Genomic DNA, 17,671 nt, shown 5'->3' with positions numbered 1-17,671 from the left:
GTATGAATAGACAGATCATCAAAAACCTTAATATGACCCTACTTCTTGCTTCTTCTCTTGAGCTTCCCATGGTGGAGCAAACTGTCAAAACTGCATCTTCTGATAACACTAGGAACTTCCTCTTAACCTTGAATCTAGAAAGACATCAGCAAGGTTAAGCTGGTTAATTCCAGCACATGCCCCACCTGCTAAGGAGCATGCCTGCTGCCCAGAGTCACTCCCCTCCTGCTTCTCTTGTGGCCCAGCAACTCTTTGGCACTCTCCTACTTCCTAACATTCAGAGTGTACCATAACTAAACTTCACAGGTCAACGGGAACCCACTGCCCTATCTCAGCTAGTAGTCTCCAGTTTCATCAGACTGAACACAAGTATTTTATTCCTGGAATAAATCTCACCTGACAGTGATATATTTTCATGTTTACATATTACTGGATTCAAGAGGAAATGCCACATACGCAGAAGGATATGTGAGAATGGAAACAAAGACAGAATCTTAGCTCAAGAGAGGTATGTGCTGGTCATCACATTATGGTTACTATTTAACTCATGAAATGAATAAAATCACATGGGAAAGAGTGCTGATTAGAGAAAAGAAGGTCCTTTCCCTGTTTAGGGGAACTCCGTAACACTTAGAAAAGGAGACAGCACAAGAGAAAGACAAACAGTTACCTACTTGGAAAATCTGGTCTCATAGAAGAGAATGTTTTAACCACATACAACCTGATAAAAGGCTGGATAAGGTAAGACAGGTGTCTATTGAATGTGACAGTAAGAAGTTCACTGATGAACCTTCCAATATTTCCAGCTAAACAGGAATGACAGAAACCAAACTGAAGAGAGAGGAAAAGGAGAATGAATGGTAAGAAAGTGAAAATAGGAAGTAGACTTCTTCAGAGCTCCCTGGTGGCCCAGTGGTGAGGATACTGGGCTTTCACTGCTGTGGCCCAGGTTCACTCCCTGGTCAGGGAAACAAATCAGAGCAGTGACATACTACATTCAGTTCATCAATATCTTAATACTACTACTGAAGTAAATCATTATTATTTATCTCATTGTGGATCAGCAGACAAGTAGTCATAGTTCCTGCAAAGCCAAAATAAACCAAAGTCTTATTTCAAGATCATTTATACTTTAAAAACATGCTGCTGCTGCTGCTAAGTCACTTCAGTCATGTCGACTCTGTGTGACCCCAGAGACGGCAGTCCACCAGGCTCCCCCATCCCTGGGATTCTCCAGGCAAGAACACTGGAGTGGGTTGCCATTTCCTTTTCCATAAAAACATGCAGTAGAAGTAAAAGTTCTGAAAGTGAACTGAAAAGATCCCACTAATAAAAGGTGATTTATTCCCTTGAAGTAGAAAACTATGCAGGAAGGTATAAAGCAAAAGATAGAGCAATTTTATTTTATAAAAATTTAAATGTAACAAATAACTGTTTAAAAGACTTTTTAGGACTTCCCTGGTGGTCTAATGGTTAAGAATCCACCTTGCAATGCAAGGCACGTGGGTTTGATCCCTGCTCCTGGAAGCTCCCATATGCCATGAGGCAACAAAGCCTGCGGGCCGCAACTACTGAGCCTGCCCAAGGCAAATAGAGAATAACTCCTGCTAGCCCAAACTAGAGAAAGCTAGCTCACAGCAACAAAGACCCAGTGCAGCCAAAAATAAGGATTTTTTTAATATAAAAAAATAAGAATACTTTATAGAAAAATGACAGTAGAAAAAAATATTACAACATAATGCTGATACATAAAGAGCATCTATAAATCAATAAGCAAAGCCAATAGAAAATAAAGAATAGGAAAAAAGAAATCAAGAAAGATGAAATACAAAAGATGAATAAGATAGCATAATTCCCCCCATTTTTAAGAAGTTTCCTTAAAAGTCATGAGTATAGAGTAATTTTAGATTAACATGTGCCTTAAGAACTCTGCAAACAAAATCAGATGTGTAAAATCCCTCAGCCAGCTATAGTCTCACCATCAGCACATACTTTTTTCCCCCCACAGCTGAATACTCAGCAGGATAGTTTTATTTAACATGACTTGATGTGATTGTAAGAGGTGCTGATTTTATATTTCAGTTCACACATTCCAATTAGAAATAGAGCCATATACTTTAGAAACAGCATATTCAGAGGTGTATACTATTTAAACAGTTATGGGCATCACACAAACACAAAAGCAAGGATGACAAGGGAAAATGCCTACCTTCCCTGATAGCTGTAAAAGGTGTACCTTCCTCTTCCTGCAGCCTGATCACCTTCAGGGCTACCAGCTTTCCATTCACCCTGGAGAAACGGAGAAACAGAAGAGAAGGAAATCCATGAACACATGGTCTTGTTACGGTTCTAATTGGGCTTCCCAGGTGGCGCTAGCGGTAAAGAACCCACCTGCCAATGCAGGAGACATAAAAGACACGGGTTCGATCCCTGGGTTGGCAAGATCCCCTGGAGAAGGGCATGGCAACCATCCAGTAGTCTTGCCTGGAGAATCCCATGGACAGAGGAGCCTGGCAGGCTACAGTCCATGGGGTTGCAGAGTCAGAAATGACTGAAGGGATTTAGTACACACTCTTCTAATTTGTCTTCATTACGATTTGTATTTTATGGATTTGCACTAAAAATGGCAGTGACTCAATTATGCCACCACAACAAGACTAACTTCAGTAAGGCTGGGAACCCTATATCATCATCATAAATATTCACACTTCAAATATTCACATTTTAAATATTCACACTTGCATAGTCCAAGATTTAACTCAAGTTTTCTGTGATTCACTCAATGTGCTTTCCAACATGTAACTAGTGCTTAACAAAAAAAAATACTGTGTTTGATCAATTATTCAGATTAATTAAAAATCAAGTACTCAGAATAACACTCTCCCTTTATTTCTCCAATAGCTCCTTTGTTTCTTAGGATCAAATGTCTGTAGGGCTTCCCAGGTGGCTTAGTGGTAAAGAATCTGCCTGCCAAGCCGGAGACCACAGGTTAGGTCAGGAAGATCCCCTAGAGAAGGAAATGGCAACATACTTCAGTATTCTTACCTAGGAAATTCCATGGACAGAAGAGCCTGTCAGGCTACAGTCCATGGGGTCAGAAAGAGTTGGACACGACTGAGTGACTGAACAACAAGAACTTCATTTCCAGTCTTAAGCTGACGTCATTCAGTCCCCAAAGATGGAAAACTGACCCTGGCTTCTTGCTTCTCCCCTCTTCTTTCTCTGTCTCTATCAATACCACCTGTTCCTCTCTTTTTTGCCATTTTCTTAAGCTAGAGTCTCCTAAAGTTGTATTTAGTCTGATGATGTTTTATAATGCTATATATCATCACAATAAAAGTTAAGAATATTTTACTATTACAAAATTATACAAGACCCATACAAAACAGATGGTTCTTCTAGACACATTCTAAATGTGCATCAGCTCTAATTAAAAGTAAGATTACACTAGGCGAGTAACTTTCTATACAATCAATTCTGTTAATAAAATAAAGACATTCTTCTAGCTGAATGTTCTACTTTTACCTTGACTAGGCTTACCAACATATTTCATACTAATATACTTAAATAAAATAAGTAAAATAAGCACATATTAAAAATGTAAAAGCTACAAGAAAGCTGTAATGAAAAGTAAATCTCCCTGACATAGCCAGCTCCCACCCTCTGAGGTCACTTAACTCAGGTAACTTAGCTTGATATGTGTACTTAACACACACATATACAAATGGTAATATGCCATACGGGGTACAGTGTATATTATTTTTATCTCTCAATATATTTGGGTGACTTCCTCATAAACTCATAGAAATCGTCTTTTGTTTTTAGAAAACCACAGGGTGTTCCTTTGTTTAAGTGTAGTATGCTTAACTTAATTCCAGTCCTCTGCTGCTGCTGCTAAATCGCTTCAGTCGTGTCCGATTCTGTGTGACCCCATAGATGGCAGCCCAACAGGCTCCCCTGTCCCTGGGATTCTCCAGGCAAGAACACGGGAGTGGGTTGCCATTTCCTTCTCCAATGCGTGAAAGTGAAGTCGCTCAGTTGTGTCCGAATCTTAGCGACCCCGTGGACTGAATCCCACCAGGCTCCTCCGTCCATGGGATTTTCCAGGCAAGAGTACTGGAGTAGGGTGCCGTCGCCTTGTCCATCAAGCTTTTTAGTGGAACATTAAGAAATTATCCTACACACAGGTTGTACCAATTTCTACTACCTATAGCAAATAGGAGCTTGGGTTCCCCCTTTACTGATAGATCCTAGGTTATCGACCACTGATTTGGCCAACTTGATGGAGGAATAGAGGTTCTCACTGTAGTCTAAATTGCAACCAGAAGTCTTTAGAGCTTATGGAATCAACAGAGAGCCCATGCGTCCCAGAGAATCCAGTGCCTGAGTCTGAAATAAAAGAATCTGAAAGTCTCTTTCTTGTAAACTGCATCCAACTGGTCTATTTTTTATTAAAAAAAAAAAAAATCCTGCCACAGACACAGAATTTGAAAGGTCAGGGATTTATCACAACCCAGCCATCCTAATGGCATCCCTCATTGAACTGATTGTTCAAATACATTACTGGTTACAGTAATCAAAGGACATCTGATTATAAGGCTCTGCAATGTGCTGTCTCCTCTGGGTTAGGGGGCTGGTTTATTTTCCCCTGTGTTTCAGCTGGGAGGACAGGCCTGGCACTTTTCTGCTCTGCAATTCTCTTCTCCTGAGTATGTCACCTTGATGTCTTTCTAATCCTGATTATGCTCTAGGTACCAGGTGCAAGTAAAACATTAATATTCATATGGGGTTCAACTGGAGACTGACTGTACCTTGCCCTCTCCACTTTGCTCTTTACGGCTGAGGGAGGCCTCCAGCCGGGCTTGAAGCTGGGATGCAGTCAGTATTGACATCTGCACAGATTTTCTCAGCCCAGCTGAGCTCATCACTGGCTCCCTAAGGAGATGGGAACTGAGGCCAAGAACTGCTTGGAATTCTCCTTTCATTTACAGATAGTCTCCCATCACCAATAACACATACACACACAGAGCCTTCTTCCCACAAAGCTTTTCCATCTCCCTTGAGATTGCTGGCTTACACGCACTGAATTCTGGAATATAGGGAATTTATGGTTTTGGAAGGCTATATGCTTAAAACAGATGCAGACCATGAAGCTATGATTCCCCTGTAATACACTGAAAGGCGATGAGCCTTTAACTGAACCAGCCTTGATACTTTAAATGCAACCAGAGAAGGAACACCTTTAAGCAACCTCATAGACCGTGTGCATCATTTCTGAGGTGAAATAAAACTTGAACATATTTACTATGATAAACTGCCTGAAAGAACAAGATCCGGGTTAATGGAATCCTGACTCTGTAGCATAATGCTCCATGAGTTAAACCTCCAACTATCAATTTCTATAGTTATGATAATCACAGGAGTTAAAGACACTGGGATTTTATGTGAAACTAAAAAATTCCTTAAAATTTATACTAGACTATTAGATTTAAGAGCAAAGGAACTTTCTTCTGTTTTGTTAACTGTTACATGCCCAATGCCTAAAACCATCTGACATACAGAATACACTCAAAATATTTGATTGAATGAATATTAAAAATGTTAATATACTAACATTTCTTTCCTTACATTTGCAAGATAATTCAAGAATAAAATGTAAAAATTATTGCTTTCAAAGATTTCAGAAATATCACATTTTTTTAAAGATTTCAATATCTTCTTTCACATTTAATTTTTTTAACAGTAGGTCCTTGTTGGTCATCTATTTGGCATGTTCCTGTCAATCACAAAACTCTCAATGTTTGAGTTTAAATATTTATTTTGGGACTTCCCTGGCGATCTATCAGTTAAGACTCCATACTTCCACTGCAGGGGCCATGGGTTCAATCCTTGGTTGGGGAACTAAGATCCCACGTGCTGGAGAGTGCAGCCAAACAAATAAATATTTTCTTTTTTCAAATTAAAGGTGGAGTCTCTTTGTTTTTGATGATGCATGCAGATATATAAAATTTTCATTTCCTTAAGGTTTTAGAATTTATAGAATGCTTTGTTAATTAACCTTTTTCACCCAACAGACCAGTTTCAAACCCCTCAGTATCTTCAATAATCTGAGCTCAGATTGCTAATCAGTTTCTCCCTCTTTTCAACTGCTTAATTGGTTTCCCATTAAGAACCGTATTGATCATCAAATTGTTCTTTAACCTAGGAGTCATTGTGACTGTTTTCTTAATTTTTCACCACACGTCTAGACACTCACCAACTACTGAATCCCTCAGCATAAAGTCTAGTAAAAACATTAAGTCACTGGCTCAACTTTTGGAAAAGGTATCTCTTGAAAAAATAATTACAAATATTCTAATGTTCAACCTTTGGAGCATATCTAATAATTACTTTGTGTGGTTAAACTGTTTAATTAAATATGCAAAACACATACTTCAAACATTGACTTAAGTTCTTTAGAATAATTACGAAATTCAAATTGAATCAATAAATTAGAGCTGTTTACAGGAAAACACTGAAGATTCCTCTTTAACAAGTCTTATTAATTAAATCAAAGGCTAATGAATAGAAGGCAATCAAGACTTGATTGGCAACGGAGACATTAACCCAGGTAAATAACATTTTTAAAATGCTTTAAATTGTGTTAATACTACCACAGAACCTTCTGCTGGAGAAATTGCCAGGCTCATGTCTAGCTATTCTAAGCCATACAGGGAGCTGTTTTAATTTCAGAGACTAGCTATCAGTCTCTAATTCTTCCAAGAACTGCCATTCCCAGCTTGGCCTCCCTGTGAAGCTCGCTGCATGCTCAAGGACGTGTGATTTCAAACTGGTTCTAACCACAAATCCAAATCTCTGCCAACTTCAGAAATTCTGTCCACAGATATGTGTGCCCATAAGTCTGTAAATAATAAAATTATCTTGTGTGGGTGAAGCAAGACGGAGAAGTTCTGAATAAGGAGAATGGCCTATTCATTTTTGCACGCATGTACTATTTTGACATTTCATGAACCCTACAAAGCAAAACTTTCCCACTCAGGGTCGATTTTCCAGGCTCAAAAGACGATGCACGAAGAGAATTTCCTAATGGACAATTCTCAAAGGAAAGCCTAAAGGTTTTCTATCAGATTAGTTACCGCAAATTCGTAAGATAACTTTGTACAATAAAACAAAATAACAAACATTATCTAGGTCATCTCTGAAAATAGTGTTCATGTGCTAACACCTAGGAGAAATTATGTCTAGAGGATATAAAGGAAATTAAGGCAATACACCTAAAAGAAATTTAATATACTCTGGCAAATTTAATATATTCTGCCTCTCTCTTCCATTATGAGTCTGTCTCAAGAGAAACTGCTATGGAAAATAATACTGAGTGCACAGAGATACACAGCTTTTGTTTCCTCGCTGCATTGGTTTAAAGCAACAGAAGGAAATGTAGTTACTACTGACAGAGTGGCAATAGCAAGGCTGAGCACATCCAGGACAATATTTTGAACTGAACTTACACCTTTTTGGCAAAGTCATTAAAAATATTTTAAAGGTTTTACCATCAGTGTTTCTTTCATTTGTTCTCTCTTAAGACACTGGTTGGAATGCTGATGATACTGTATCACATACACACTTCAAAAATTAAAGGCAACTAAATATTCATGGTCTTACCATCTCCGCCTAAATTCAATTTTCACTCAGGTATAAAAGAGAAACCATCTCAGTACTATTTAACCTTTGATATTCAGAAATACTCTAAAAGTACATTATTTATTCTGGAAAAGTAAATTTAGAATTTCAAGGTAAGTTGTCAGTAATCACACCTCACCCTAATCTTTATCAAAACAATACAGAAAAAACAGGAAGAAGACTAATGTTATTTCTGTTGAATTGATTTCTTTTTTTAAATAAAAAAAAGATTTATAAAAGAATGGCATAATGGTTATTTATTAAGATATGATTAACAATGCAAAAAGTCTAATAATTTAATGCAATGAGAAAAAGGGTGCACTCAACCAACAATTATTATGAGATTGTACGTTTGATAAAATATTGATAATGATGCTTCATTAAATGTACAAACTCATAATACTTTGAAACATAAAATTAGAGGAATATATATCGTTTCTGGGAGAAAAGAAAACAATTACATTTCAATAACTTAAAACTTGCATTTTTCCTAAAATAAAGTCTGTCAGTAAAGGACTTGAGAATCTTAGAACTTTAAAAAAGTAACCTCAGTGGAGGGAGGGTATGGACTGGGAATTTGGGGTTGGCAGATGCAAACTATTACATTTAGGATGGATAAACAAGGTCCTGCTGTACAGCACAGGGAACCATTTTCACTATCCTGTGATAAACACAATGGAAAAAACACAATCAAGAATGGATACATGTGTATAACATAACTGAGAAGTGAGTCAGTTTGCTGTACAGCAGAGATCGGCACAATACTGTAAATCAACTATACTTCAACTTATAAAAATTAATTTAAAAAAACAGAAGTAAACTCAGTGATCACTCAAAACGAAAAAATTCTTACTGGGTTGATTGTCACTCCCAGGAACAAAGCACTCCCTCAGAAGACTTTGTTGGAACTCAAATCCCCTAAAACGCCCACATTTTTTAGTCCCTCTTTATGTTCAGCCAAAATTGGCTTCCTGTAACTTCTACTCTCTCAATCAAGTTCTGAGTCCACAAAGACTAAACTAAACGCTCTTCCTCAAGACAGCCCTCCACTTAATGAAGTTTTACTATCCTGCCTCCTATTCAACAAATACTAATGGAGAGAATGTCAAGCTGTGCTGGGGATAAAGAATAAACAACCCAGACACGGTCCCTGCACTCACGGCTCACGGAGGAGATAGATGTAAAACATGTATCTACAAAGACAGCTAATCAAAGGGGGGCAGGAGATGCTCGCTTGCCAAAAATGGGACAATTTAACCATCACTAAACTAATACCTGTGATTGAAAGGCATTAAATATGTTTAAATCAATAAGTTTACAATGAGATATTATTTACTTATAAGTTCTATTTTTTTAAGATTTTTTTTTGATGTGGATCATTTTTAAGTTTCTTTTTCTTTTTTTCAGTTTATTTTTCATTGGAGAATAATTGCTTTAAAATGTTGTGTTACTTTCTGCCATACAACAAGGTAATCAGCCCTCAGTATACATATATCCCTTCATTTTGAATGTCCCTTCCAACCCTTATACCCAATCCCCCGAACCCACCCCTAACCCACCCCGAACTCACCCCTAACCCACCCCGAACTCACCATCACAGAGCACTGGGCTGAGCTCACTGTGCTATAGCGCAGCTTCTGATGTGGACCATTTTAAAAGTCTTTATTGAATTTGTTACACTACTGCTTCTGTGGTTTATGTTCCAGTTTTTTGGCCATGAGGAAATGTGGGATCTTACCTCCCTAAGCAGGAATCAAACCTGCACTCCCTACATTGGAAGGTGAGGTCTTAACCACCAGACCACCAGGGAAGTCCCCTATAATGAGATTTTAGAAGAAACTCATGAGTTACATTTGGAGCGTACTATGGATCCCACGCATTAGTTTAAAAACTGTTAAAGAGAACATGTCAAGCATTCGCTTCCCTTTTCATATACCTTCCTATACACTACGTGTTGTCACTGTTCAGTTGCTAAGTTGCTTTGACTCTTTGCGACTCCATGGACTGACTGCAGCGTGCCATACACACTATACCTCAGTGTGATCAGATAGTGGATATTTGAAATTTCTCTGTAGAGATGCATCATGTGAAAAATGAAGGGGAAATGACAAAATCTGAATATCAACATTAACAGCTGCTGAAATCACACAAAAAAGCTACCAGATATTAAGTGCCTCCTGATGGGAGCACTCATGCACCTCAGTGGAATCAATTCAATCTGAATGTGACCAAGTATCATCTAATCCCTTATTTTAAGAAAACAAAGGAACAATTTATTAAATAAATAACACCATTTCTTATTGGGATAGAGTGAGAAAAGTCTACACTATAGGAAACTATAGGGATAGGAACCTGTTTCTTCAACAAATAAATTTCAAGAAAAAAAAGGTGGGGGAAAGCCCACAACTTAAAAGAGAGAGATATCAACTAACTGAAATGAACTGCAATGTTATCTTGATTCCAACAAAGCTAATTTTAACACTGACTATATATTTGACGATTTAAAAAATTGCTAAAATTTTTATACTTGATAATGGTATTGTGATTAGGTGCTTATCTAAAACAAGGTTCTTATCTTTCAAAGAAAAAATATACAATGATGTTTAGGGTTTGTTTCAAAATAACTGGGAGGAATGAAGACAAACGAAATACACAGGCTGTCAAGGACGGCATCATGGGGAGTTATGAAAACTCCAGTCTCTTCTAATTTTCTATAGTATGTTCTTTAAAAATGAAAACAAACTCCCAATAGAAATTGAGATAAATGCCATGAAGGAAATCACAGCATGCCATAAAAAAGATAAAGAACCTATTTTAACAGAAATACAAATGAACTTACTTGCAGAATGCTGCTGCTGCTAAGTCGCTGGTCTGACTCTGTGCAACCCCATAGACGGCAGCCCACCAGGCTCCCCGTCCCTGGGATTCTCCAGGCTAGAACACTGGAGTGGGTTGTCATGTCCTTCTCCAATGCATGAAAGTGAAAAGTGAAAGTGAAGTCGCTCAGTCACGTCCGACTCTTAGCGACCCCATGGACTGCAGCCCACCAGGCTCCTCCGTCCATGAGATTTTCCAGGCAAGAGTACTGGGGTGGGGTGCCATCGCCTTCTACTTGCAGAACAGACTAACAGAAAACAAACTTATGCTTCCAAAAGGAAAAAGTAGGGGAGGGATAAATTAGGAATTGGGATTAACAGATACAAACTACTATAAATAAAATAGATAAGCAATAAAGACCTATTGTGCAGCACAGAGAACTATATTCAATATCTTCTAAAATGGGAAAAAAGTCTAAAAAAGGATATATACATATGTATACCTGAATCATTTTCTACACCTAAAACATTGTAAATTGACTGTACCTCAGTTTTTCTTTAAAAAAATAACCTACTTGAGACAGTTAGAGAAGGATTTTCTGAAAGTGTGACATTTGAGCTGAAACAAGAAATATAGCAAGAGGAAGTAAATAATATTCCAGGCAGATGGAACAACCTGTACAAAAGCCCAGAGGCAGAGAACACAATGCATTAAACAAAAATATAAGAAAGAGTGGCTGAGGCTTGTTGTCACTGGGGGGTAGGGTGCATGGATGGGGGAACGTGGAGAGAAGGCAGGAAAGCTTGATCACAGAGGTCCTTAAGGGCCACAGAAAGGCCTGATTAAAACAAACACCACTGGGACTCTTCAGAAAAGAGATAGCATGGTTAAATTACATGCCTGCAGCTCCCTCACTATGGTGTGGAGAAGAGACTGAAGGAACCCAATGGTGGGAGCAGCGAGAAGAGAGGTGGGACAGTGACTGCTCTGGTCCAGGGAAAAGATGCTCGCCACCAAGAACCAGAGCATTGGCAAAAGCAATGGGAAAAAGGAAAACAATATTCTGAAGACAGATTCAACAGTCTATAAGCATAAACTGGATTGGGTGTAGGGCAAGTGGTGAAGGATGATTCCACATGTCCTGACTGCAATGTCTGCGTGGGTAGAAGTATGTGTACTGAGGCAAGGGAAACTACAGAAGAGATTTAGACAGAGATTCAAGAGTCTGTTTGGGAGGAAAGTAGTCTAGAAGTGACCAAGTGCAGACATAAGGGAAACATTCGTGTTTATGAGTCTGGGTCTCAGTACAAAAATCTAAGCTAGACATAAAAATGTGTGAATCATTGGAGGAGTTCAAGGGAAGCAATAATCTCAAGACAGCCAGTTTTCCGTTAAAGCAGGAGTAAAGAAAACACTAAGAAAAAGGTAGAATCAGAGAATGGTATTCTAAATCTAGATGACATGAAAAGAGTCTGAAGGATAGGGGGAGGGACAGAGTAGGAGACAGAGTAAGAAATACTCTGTGAGACCCTCAGTGAGGTCTGAGGTCTTAAGGGCCAAAGAAAGGCCTGATTAAAACAAACACCACTGGGACTCTTCAGAAAAGAGATAGCATGATTAAATTACATGCCTGCAGCTCCCTCGTTATGGTGTGGAGAAAAGACTGAAGGAACCCAACAGTGGGAGCAGCGAGAAGGGAGGTGGGGCTGTATACCAAGGAGCTGTATACCTACACAGCAAGGGAGCTGTATACCACGGGTGGTGCTGTGGTAACAGATAAATACATAGACAGACAGGCAGATAGACAGACAGATTACCAAGCAGTAGATAGAAAACCGGGAAGTTATATACCACAGGTAGTGCTGAATATCCATTGGAAGGACTGATGCTGAAGCTGAAACTCCAATACTTTGGCCACCCGATGCGAAGAGCTGACTCATTAGAAAAGACCCTGATGCTGGGAAAGATTGGGGGCAGGAGGAGAAGGGGACGACAGAGGAGGAAGGTTGGATGGCATCACAGATTCAATGGACTTGGGTTTGGGTAAACTCCGGGAGTTGGTGATGGACAGGGAGGCCTGGTGTGCTGCGGTTCATGGGGTCACAAAGAGTGGACATGACTGAGAGACTGAACCGGCTGAGCACTGTAGCAAACAGAGGTACTGAAATGGAGCAGAACCCTATGGTCCTTGAACCCCACGTCCTCAGTCTGCCTTTTGTCTATGGAAAACCTTCAGCCAAAGGATAAATTTATAGTCAGAGAAGTGAGAAAACACAGAAACAAAGCAAAATAGTCAAAGGAGACCAAATAATAATATGTTCATTAAAGTCAAGGACCTTTGGTTCCGTCTCAAGGGCAATAGCTTTTCAAAGGCTTTAGTTCCTCTGAGCCATATCCTGTGAGCTGTCTTATAGATACTGAAACCTCCACCAGGCTGAAAAAGTTAACTGCATGATGACCAGACTCTACCCATGACACAAGCTGCCACAATTCCGTGAAATGACCTCAAAAAAAAAAAAAAAAATTAGAAACAAACTGACCCTAGAACTGAAGCTAAAACAACCAAACGGACACTGATCAGACCCCAGTGACCAATTTGAAGATGACTGTCAAAGCTGCCAGTGCTGTTTCTGCATGGAGCCCCCTCCCTCTGTCTATAAAAGCTCTATGCGCTGGCTGTCAGCAGGCTGTGGGAGTGGGGGGACCGGCGGCCTTTGGACCGGTTGCGGGCATCCAAAAAAAAGCAAAATTCCTTTCCACCAACCTGGCCTCTTCACTGGCTTTTGAGCAGTGAGCAGCCAGACCCCACACTTGCCGTGTGAGGCAGAGGCAAGTCCATCCTGTCTTGGCTGTTACTCAGCAAAGCCACCCCTGTGTGTGTGAGGCAAGGCCTGGAGTGGGTTAGGGCCAGCCCAGCAGCTGTGCAAGAGACCAAAGTATAGGATCTCACTGCCGTCTACATTTTAAAACCCATTTGTTGTTGTTCAGCTGTACAGTCATGTCCGACTCTTTGCAACCCCATGGACTGCAGCACACCAGGGTTCTCTGTCCTTCACCATCTCCCAGAGTTTGCTCAAACTCATGTCTATTGAGTTGGTGATGCTATCCAACCATCTCATCCTTCGTCGCTCCATTCTCCTCCCACCTTCAATCCTTCCCAGCATCAGGGTCTTTTCCAATGAGTTGCCTCTGTGCATCAGGTGGCCAAAGTACTGGAGCTTCAGCTTCAGCATCAGTCCTGAGAGCTGGGCGTGTGGAGTCTTAGCCACTGGAAGCTACCAAGGAGTCCCCAGGGCAGTGCTCTTTGACACCACGCTTTCGACACCCATCCCATCCCCTCTAGGGGGACCTGGCTTCATTGACTGTCTTCTCTTTTTTTCTCTCTCTCTCCTTCCTCCTTCCCTTTTCCCTTTCAGACTCTCTAACCCAGCCCTTCCTCTCCATGGCCACTCTGTCCCAAACTACTACACTGACCTTCTACCTCTACCACTGGACTGTTCTGGAAAATTTGCATGTATCACACAGTGTTCAGTGGTGAATGAATGAGTCAACCCTTTACCTTATAAAAGAAGTACTCAAAATCCTACCACTTTGACCAGCCTGTTTTAAATCTACCACCAGAAACAGCAGATCACTCAATTGTCTGTGGCCGTCTAACCTACCAGAACATAATCAGAACATTTACCCATGTTGGAAAAACAAGCAGATATCCAGCATTTACAGTGTTCCAGTCCACTAGCTTAACTATCTCCTCAAAAAGAAGAATTAAAGTTATTTAGGTATGACATAATCTTTTATGAACTCTTGCTGCTGCTGCTGCTAAGTCACTTCAGTCGTGTCCGACTCTGTGTGACCCCATAGACGGCAACCCACCAGGCTCCCCCGTCCCTGGGATTCTCCAGGCAAGAACACTGGAGTGGGTTGCCATTTCCTTCTCCAATGCATGAAAGTGAAAAGTTAAAATGAAGTCGCTAGGTCATGTCCAACTCTTCGCGACCCCATGGACTGCAGCCCACCAGGCTCCTCCACCCATGGGATTTTCCAGGCAAGAGTACTGGAGTGGGGTGCCACTGCCTTCTCTGTATGAACTCCTAGAACACTATTTTTCTTTCTATTTTGACTTACTCAGAAATCATCTGAGTGGATCATCTGTCCTAAAATTTCCAGCTGGAGGAGGGGGAATGAAAATAGGCATACAAGGGTTAGGTGACCCATTTCCATCTTCTTTGTGAACATCTGGACAGCTCAAGGCTGCTTACTGTATCCCCAGTTTTCCACAGATCCTCAAAGATGACTAGCAATGAGGGGACAATCTCAACTCCCAACTTCTTTAAAAGTCTGTGACACAGACATCTCAGACCCTAAATCAGAATCCCTCAGAGAACCATAGTACGATCAGACTTCCTGAGACATCTGATAATTTAATTCACTCGTACATTTGCTTTGCACTTTGGGGCTTAAAAGGAACTCTTCCCAGCATTATGGTGTCAGCAAAACATAGAGTAATTGCGCTTATTTCTAGCCCAACAGCATCTTTTGTATGCAAACATCAAACCTGAGCTTTTCCTGAATTATTAATACTTCCTCTCCTTCCATCATTGAGCTGGACTGTATTGTAGTTATCTTGATGTTTGTTGGATTTTGAGAGATTTTTATCACCCATGTTGACATGTTAACCTTCCAGAGTTTTAGGGCAAACCACTGTACACATCTCAGTATTCTTCTGGAGTATCTCCAATTGCAAGGAACCATTCTGGGGCGAGCAAAAAGTTACCAGCATATAGTACTTGAGGAGATTACCAGCCAAAGAATAAATAAGACAGTATCAAGCAACTTAAATGCATAATAAAGGTAAGTTCTTTGTCCAAAAAAAAAAAAAAGTAAAGCAAATTTATCAAAGACAAGGAATGAAAGAATTAACTTTTCAAGAAAAGGCAAGAAGCTTGGAAATAACGCCCAGGACACCCATAGATGTAAAGGTAGTTGGTTACACTACTCCTGAAGTTACTGGAGAAGAACTGTTTATTTGATGAGATGAGAGGGTTTCATAAGACCTAAGTAAATGTAATTTATTATTAGGAGTTTTGAGACTGATTTTTCACACAAAGTGAGATTTGAAGCTAACTATATTAGTTCTGTAAGTTTTCATCTTTAACGTACTGCAGTTCATATCCCTAAACATACATCTATATGTACACATAGAGATGAAAACTAAGAATTAGGGCATGATGGGAAGATCAAGGAACAAAAAGAAGTAGGAGGGCTTTTTCTACTTTGTTTTTCTCTAGCCCCACTTTCAAGAACACTTGTCTTAGAAAACATATTACTGCAGTCTTTGGAAAGGTTGCATTTTACATTTCTAGAGAAATCACATTTTCTTCTTCTGAGGTCAAGTTGCCACTTCAAAACAATTTTTATCTTCAGTAGCTTTTTTTTCCCCATAGAAAATGGTCCCAAAAAAGCAGAAAAGAAATGGACATATTTCTTGATGATATTATCATTTTTACCTGTCTTGGATTACTATTTCCTGGATAATTCTTACATGGCATCTCTTTTATTTTTGAACAAACTCAGGGAGATAGCGAAGGACAGGGAAGCCTGGCGTGCTGCAGTTCATGGGGCAGCAAGAGTTGGACATGCCTTAGCAACTGAACAATAACAATATCTTATACCATTAATATATCTAAAAATAAAAATAATTCATAATTTTTAAAAAGTCTAACTACAGCATCAGAATGACAATGAGTCATTCATTACATGAGCTGGGATTAAAGAAAAGATGATGAAGTCTGATATTAACTCTTATAGCATTTCAAGCTTCCTAGTTCAAAGGTATGTTTAAAAGATGATATTCCCATTTCTCTCAAGGAGAGTCATAAATGTTCCCCCTCCTCTAGGAAAGACATACATGTTCAGCATCCTAAGAGAGAGGTCAAGCTTCCACTCTCAGGAAAAAAGCATCTCCAAAGAAGTTAAATGAGATGTGCCAAAAGCCCATCACCGACTCACCAAGAGACTCTGAGGAGTCCCCAAATACTCATTGCCAAGTAATGGTAACCACAGAGATCTTGTGTTTTCCATTCAAACACAGCCTTACAAAATTAAGTGAAGTTTGGAACAGCAGGATTAAACAATTAAAGCAGCCCAGGAGAGCCATTAAGGCAGGGGTATTCCGAGTTCAGACTATTCTCAACCCATTCTCCCAATTCTAATAAAGACATGTGTGTGCACACACACACACACACACCCCACACTTCCAGCTTATGTTACAAACAGGACAGCAAGCTAATGTTTTCTTTTTTTGGTTTGGCTGTGACAGACCATGAAGAATCAACAAAGAAAGTTATTATAAATACACTGAACTTGGTTAAAGGACTAGAAGGCTTATATCAAGTCAAAGAGATTATGAGTGATTTTAATTTGCTCCAATGAAAATGTCTTACTTTCATAATTATAGAAAATCTGTCATTGTTGTAAGTTTTTAATGAAAATTTACAAAAATATCAAGCAAAGCCAAATGTATCTAGTTTGACTTGTCTTTATGACAAAAATGATGGGACAAAAATGCTACGGCATCACGAATTATCTAAATCTAAAAGGCTGCACTTCTAGAAATTAAAGTGACACTCAACTGGATTGCTTTTTAGGCAAGTAGAGTCTCAAAGTAAAAAATGATTCTCCTAACTATAATGTTGAAAATAACCGACCTATACATGCTGAAGATCAGGGTTTATATTGATTCATACGTTGGGAAAGAACTGATTAAATATTAGTAAATAATATTAAGTATATTTAAACATTAAATATTAGTTGCTCAGTCGTGTGTGACTCTTTGCCACCCCATGGACTGTACCCCGCCAGGTTCCTCTGTCCATGGGATTCTTCAGGCAAGAATACTGGAGTGCGTAGCCATTCCCTTTTCCAGATTTTTCCAACCCAGGGGTTTAACCTGGGTCTCCTGCATTGCAGGCAGATTCTTTAACATCTGAGCCACCAGGGAAGCTGATTACACAAAGAAAGACTTTCATAAAAATTATATATAATTGATATGATACGATCTATGCTAGTCTTACTTCCAAATCCTATCAACAGTATAAATCAGTCAGCCTGATTTGGAATAAAATGATTTTTTATACCACCAGTAAGTTTAAAATCAAGATGGTTATCTTTACCT

The 17,671-nt window shown here is 39.5% G+C and overlaps 1 protein-coding gene across 9 annotated transcripts in view; it reads right to left on the bottom strand.

Annotated features, from left to right (window-relative positions):
• The window catches only part of CDK14 (cyclin dependent kinase 14), a 659,101-nt gene that overhangs the window by 448,752 nt on the left and 192,678 nt on the right, over positions 1–17,671 (bottom strand). For all 9 annotated transcript variants that reach the window (XM_061413377.1, XM_061413382.1, XM_061413373.1 and 6 more), the window contains one exon: positions 2,210–2,289. In XM_061413377.1, the coding sequence (XP_061269361.1) occupies positions 2,210–2,289 (80 nt within the window). The remainder of the gene's footprint in view (positions 1–2,209; positions 2,290–17,671) is intronic.

This window comes from Bos javanicus, chromosome 4, assembly GCF_032452875.1.
Source record: "Bos javanicus breed banteng chromosome 4, ARS-OSU_banteng_1.0, whole genome shotgun sequence".
Lineage (NCBI taxonomy): Eukaryota > Metazoa > Chordata > Mammalia > Artiodactyla > Bovidae > Bos > Bos javanicus.
This window is presented reverse-complemented; position numbering and strand designations above follow the sequence as displayed.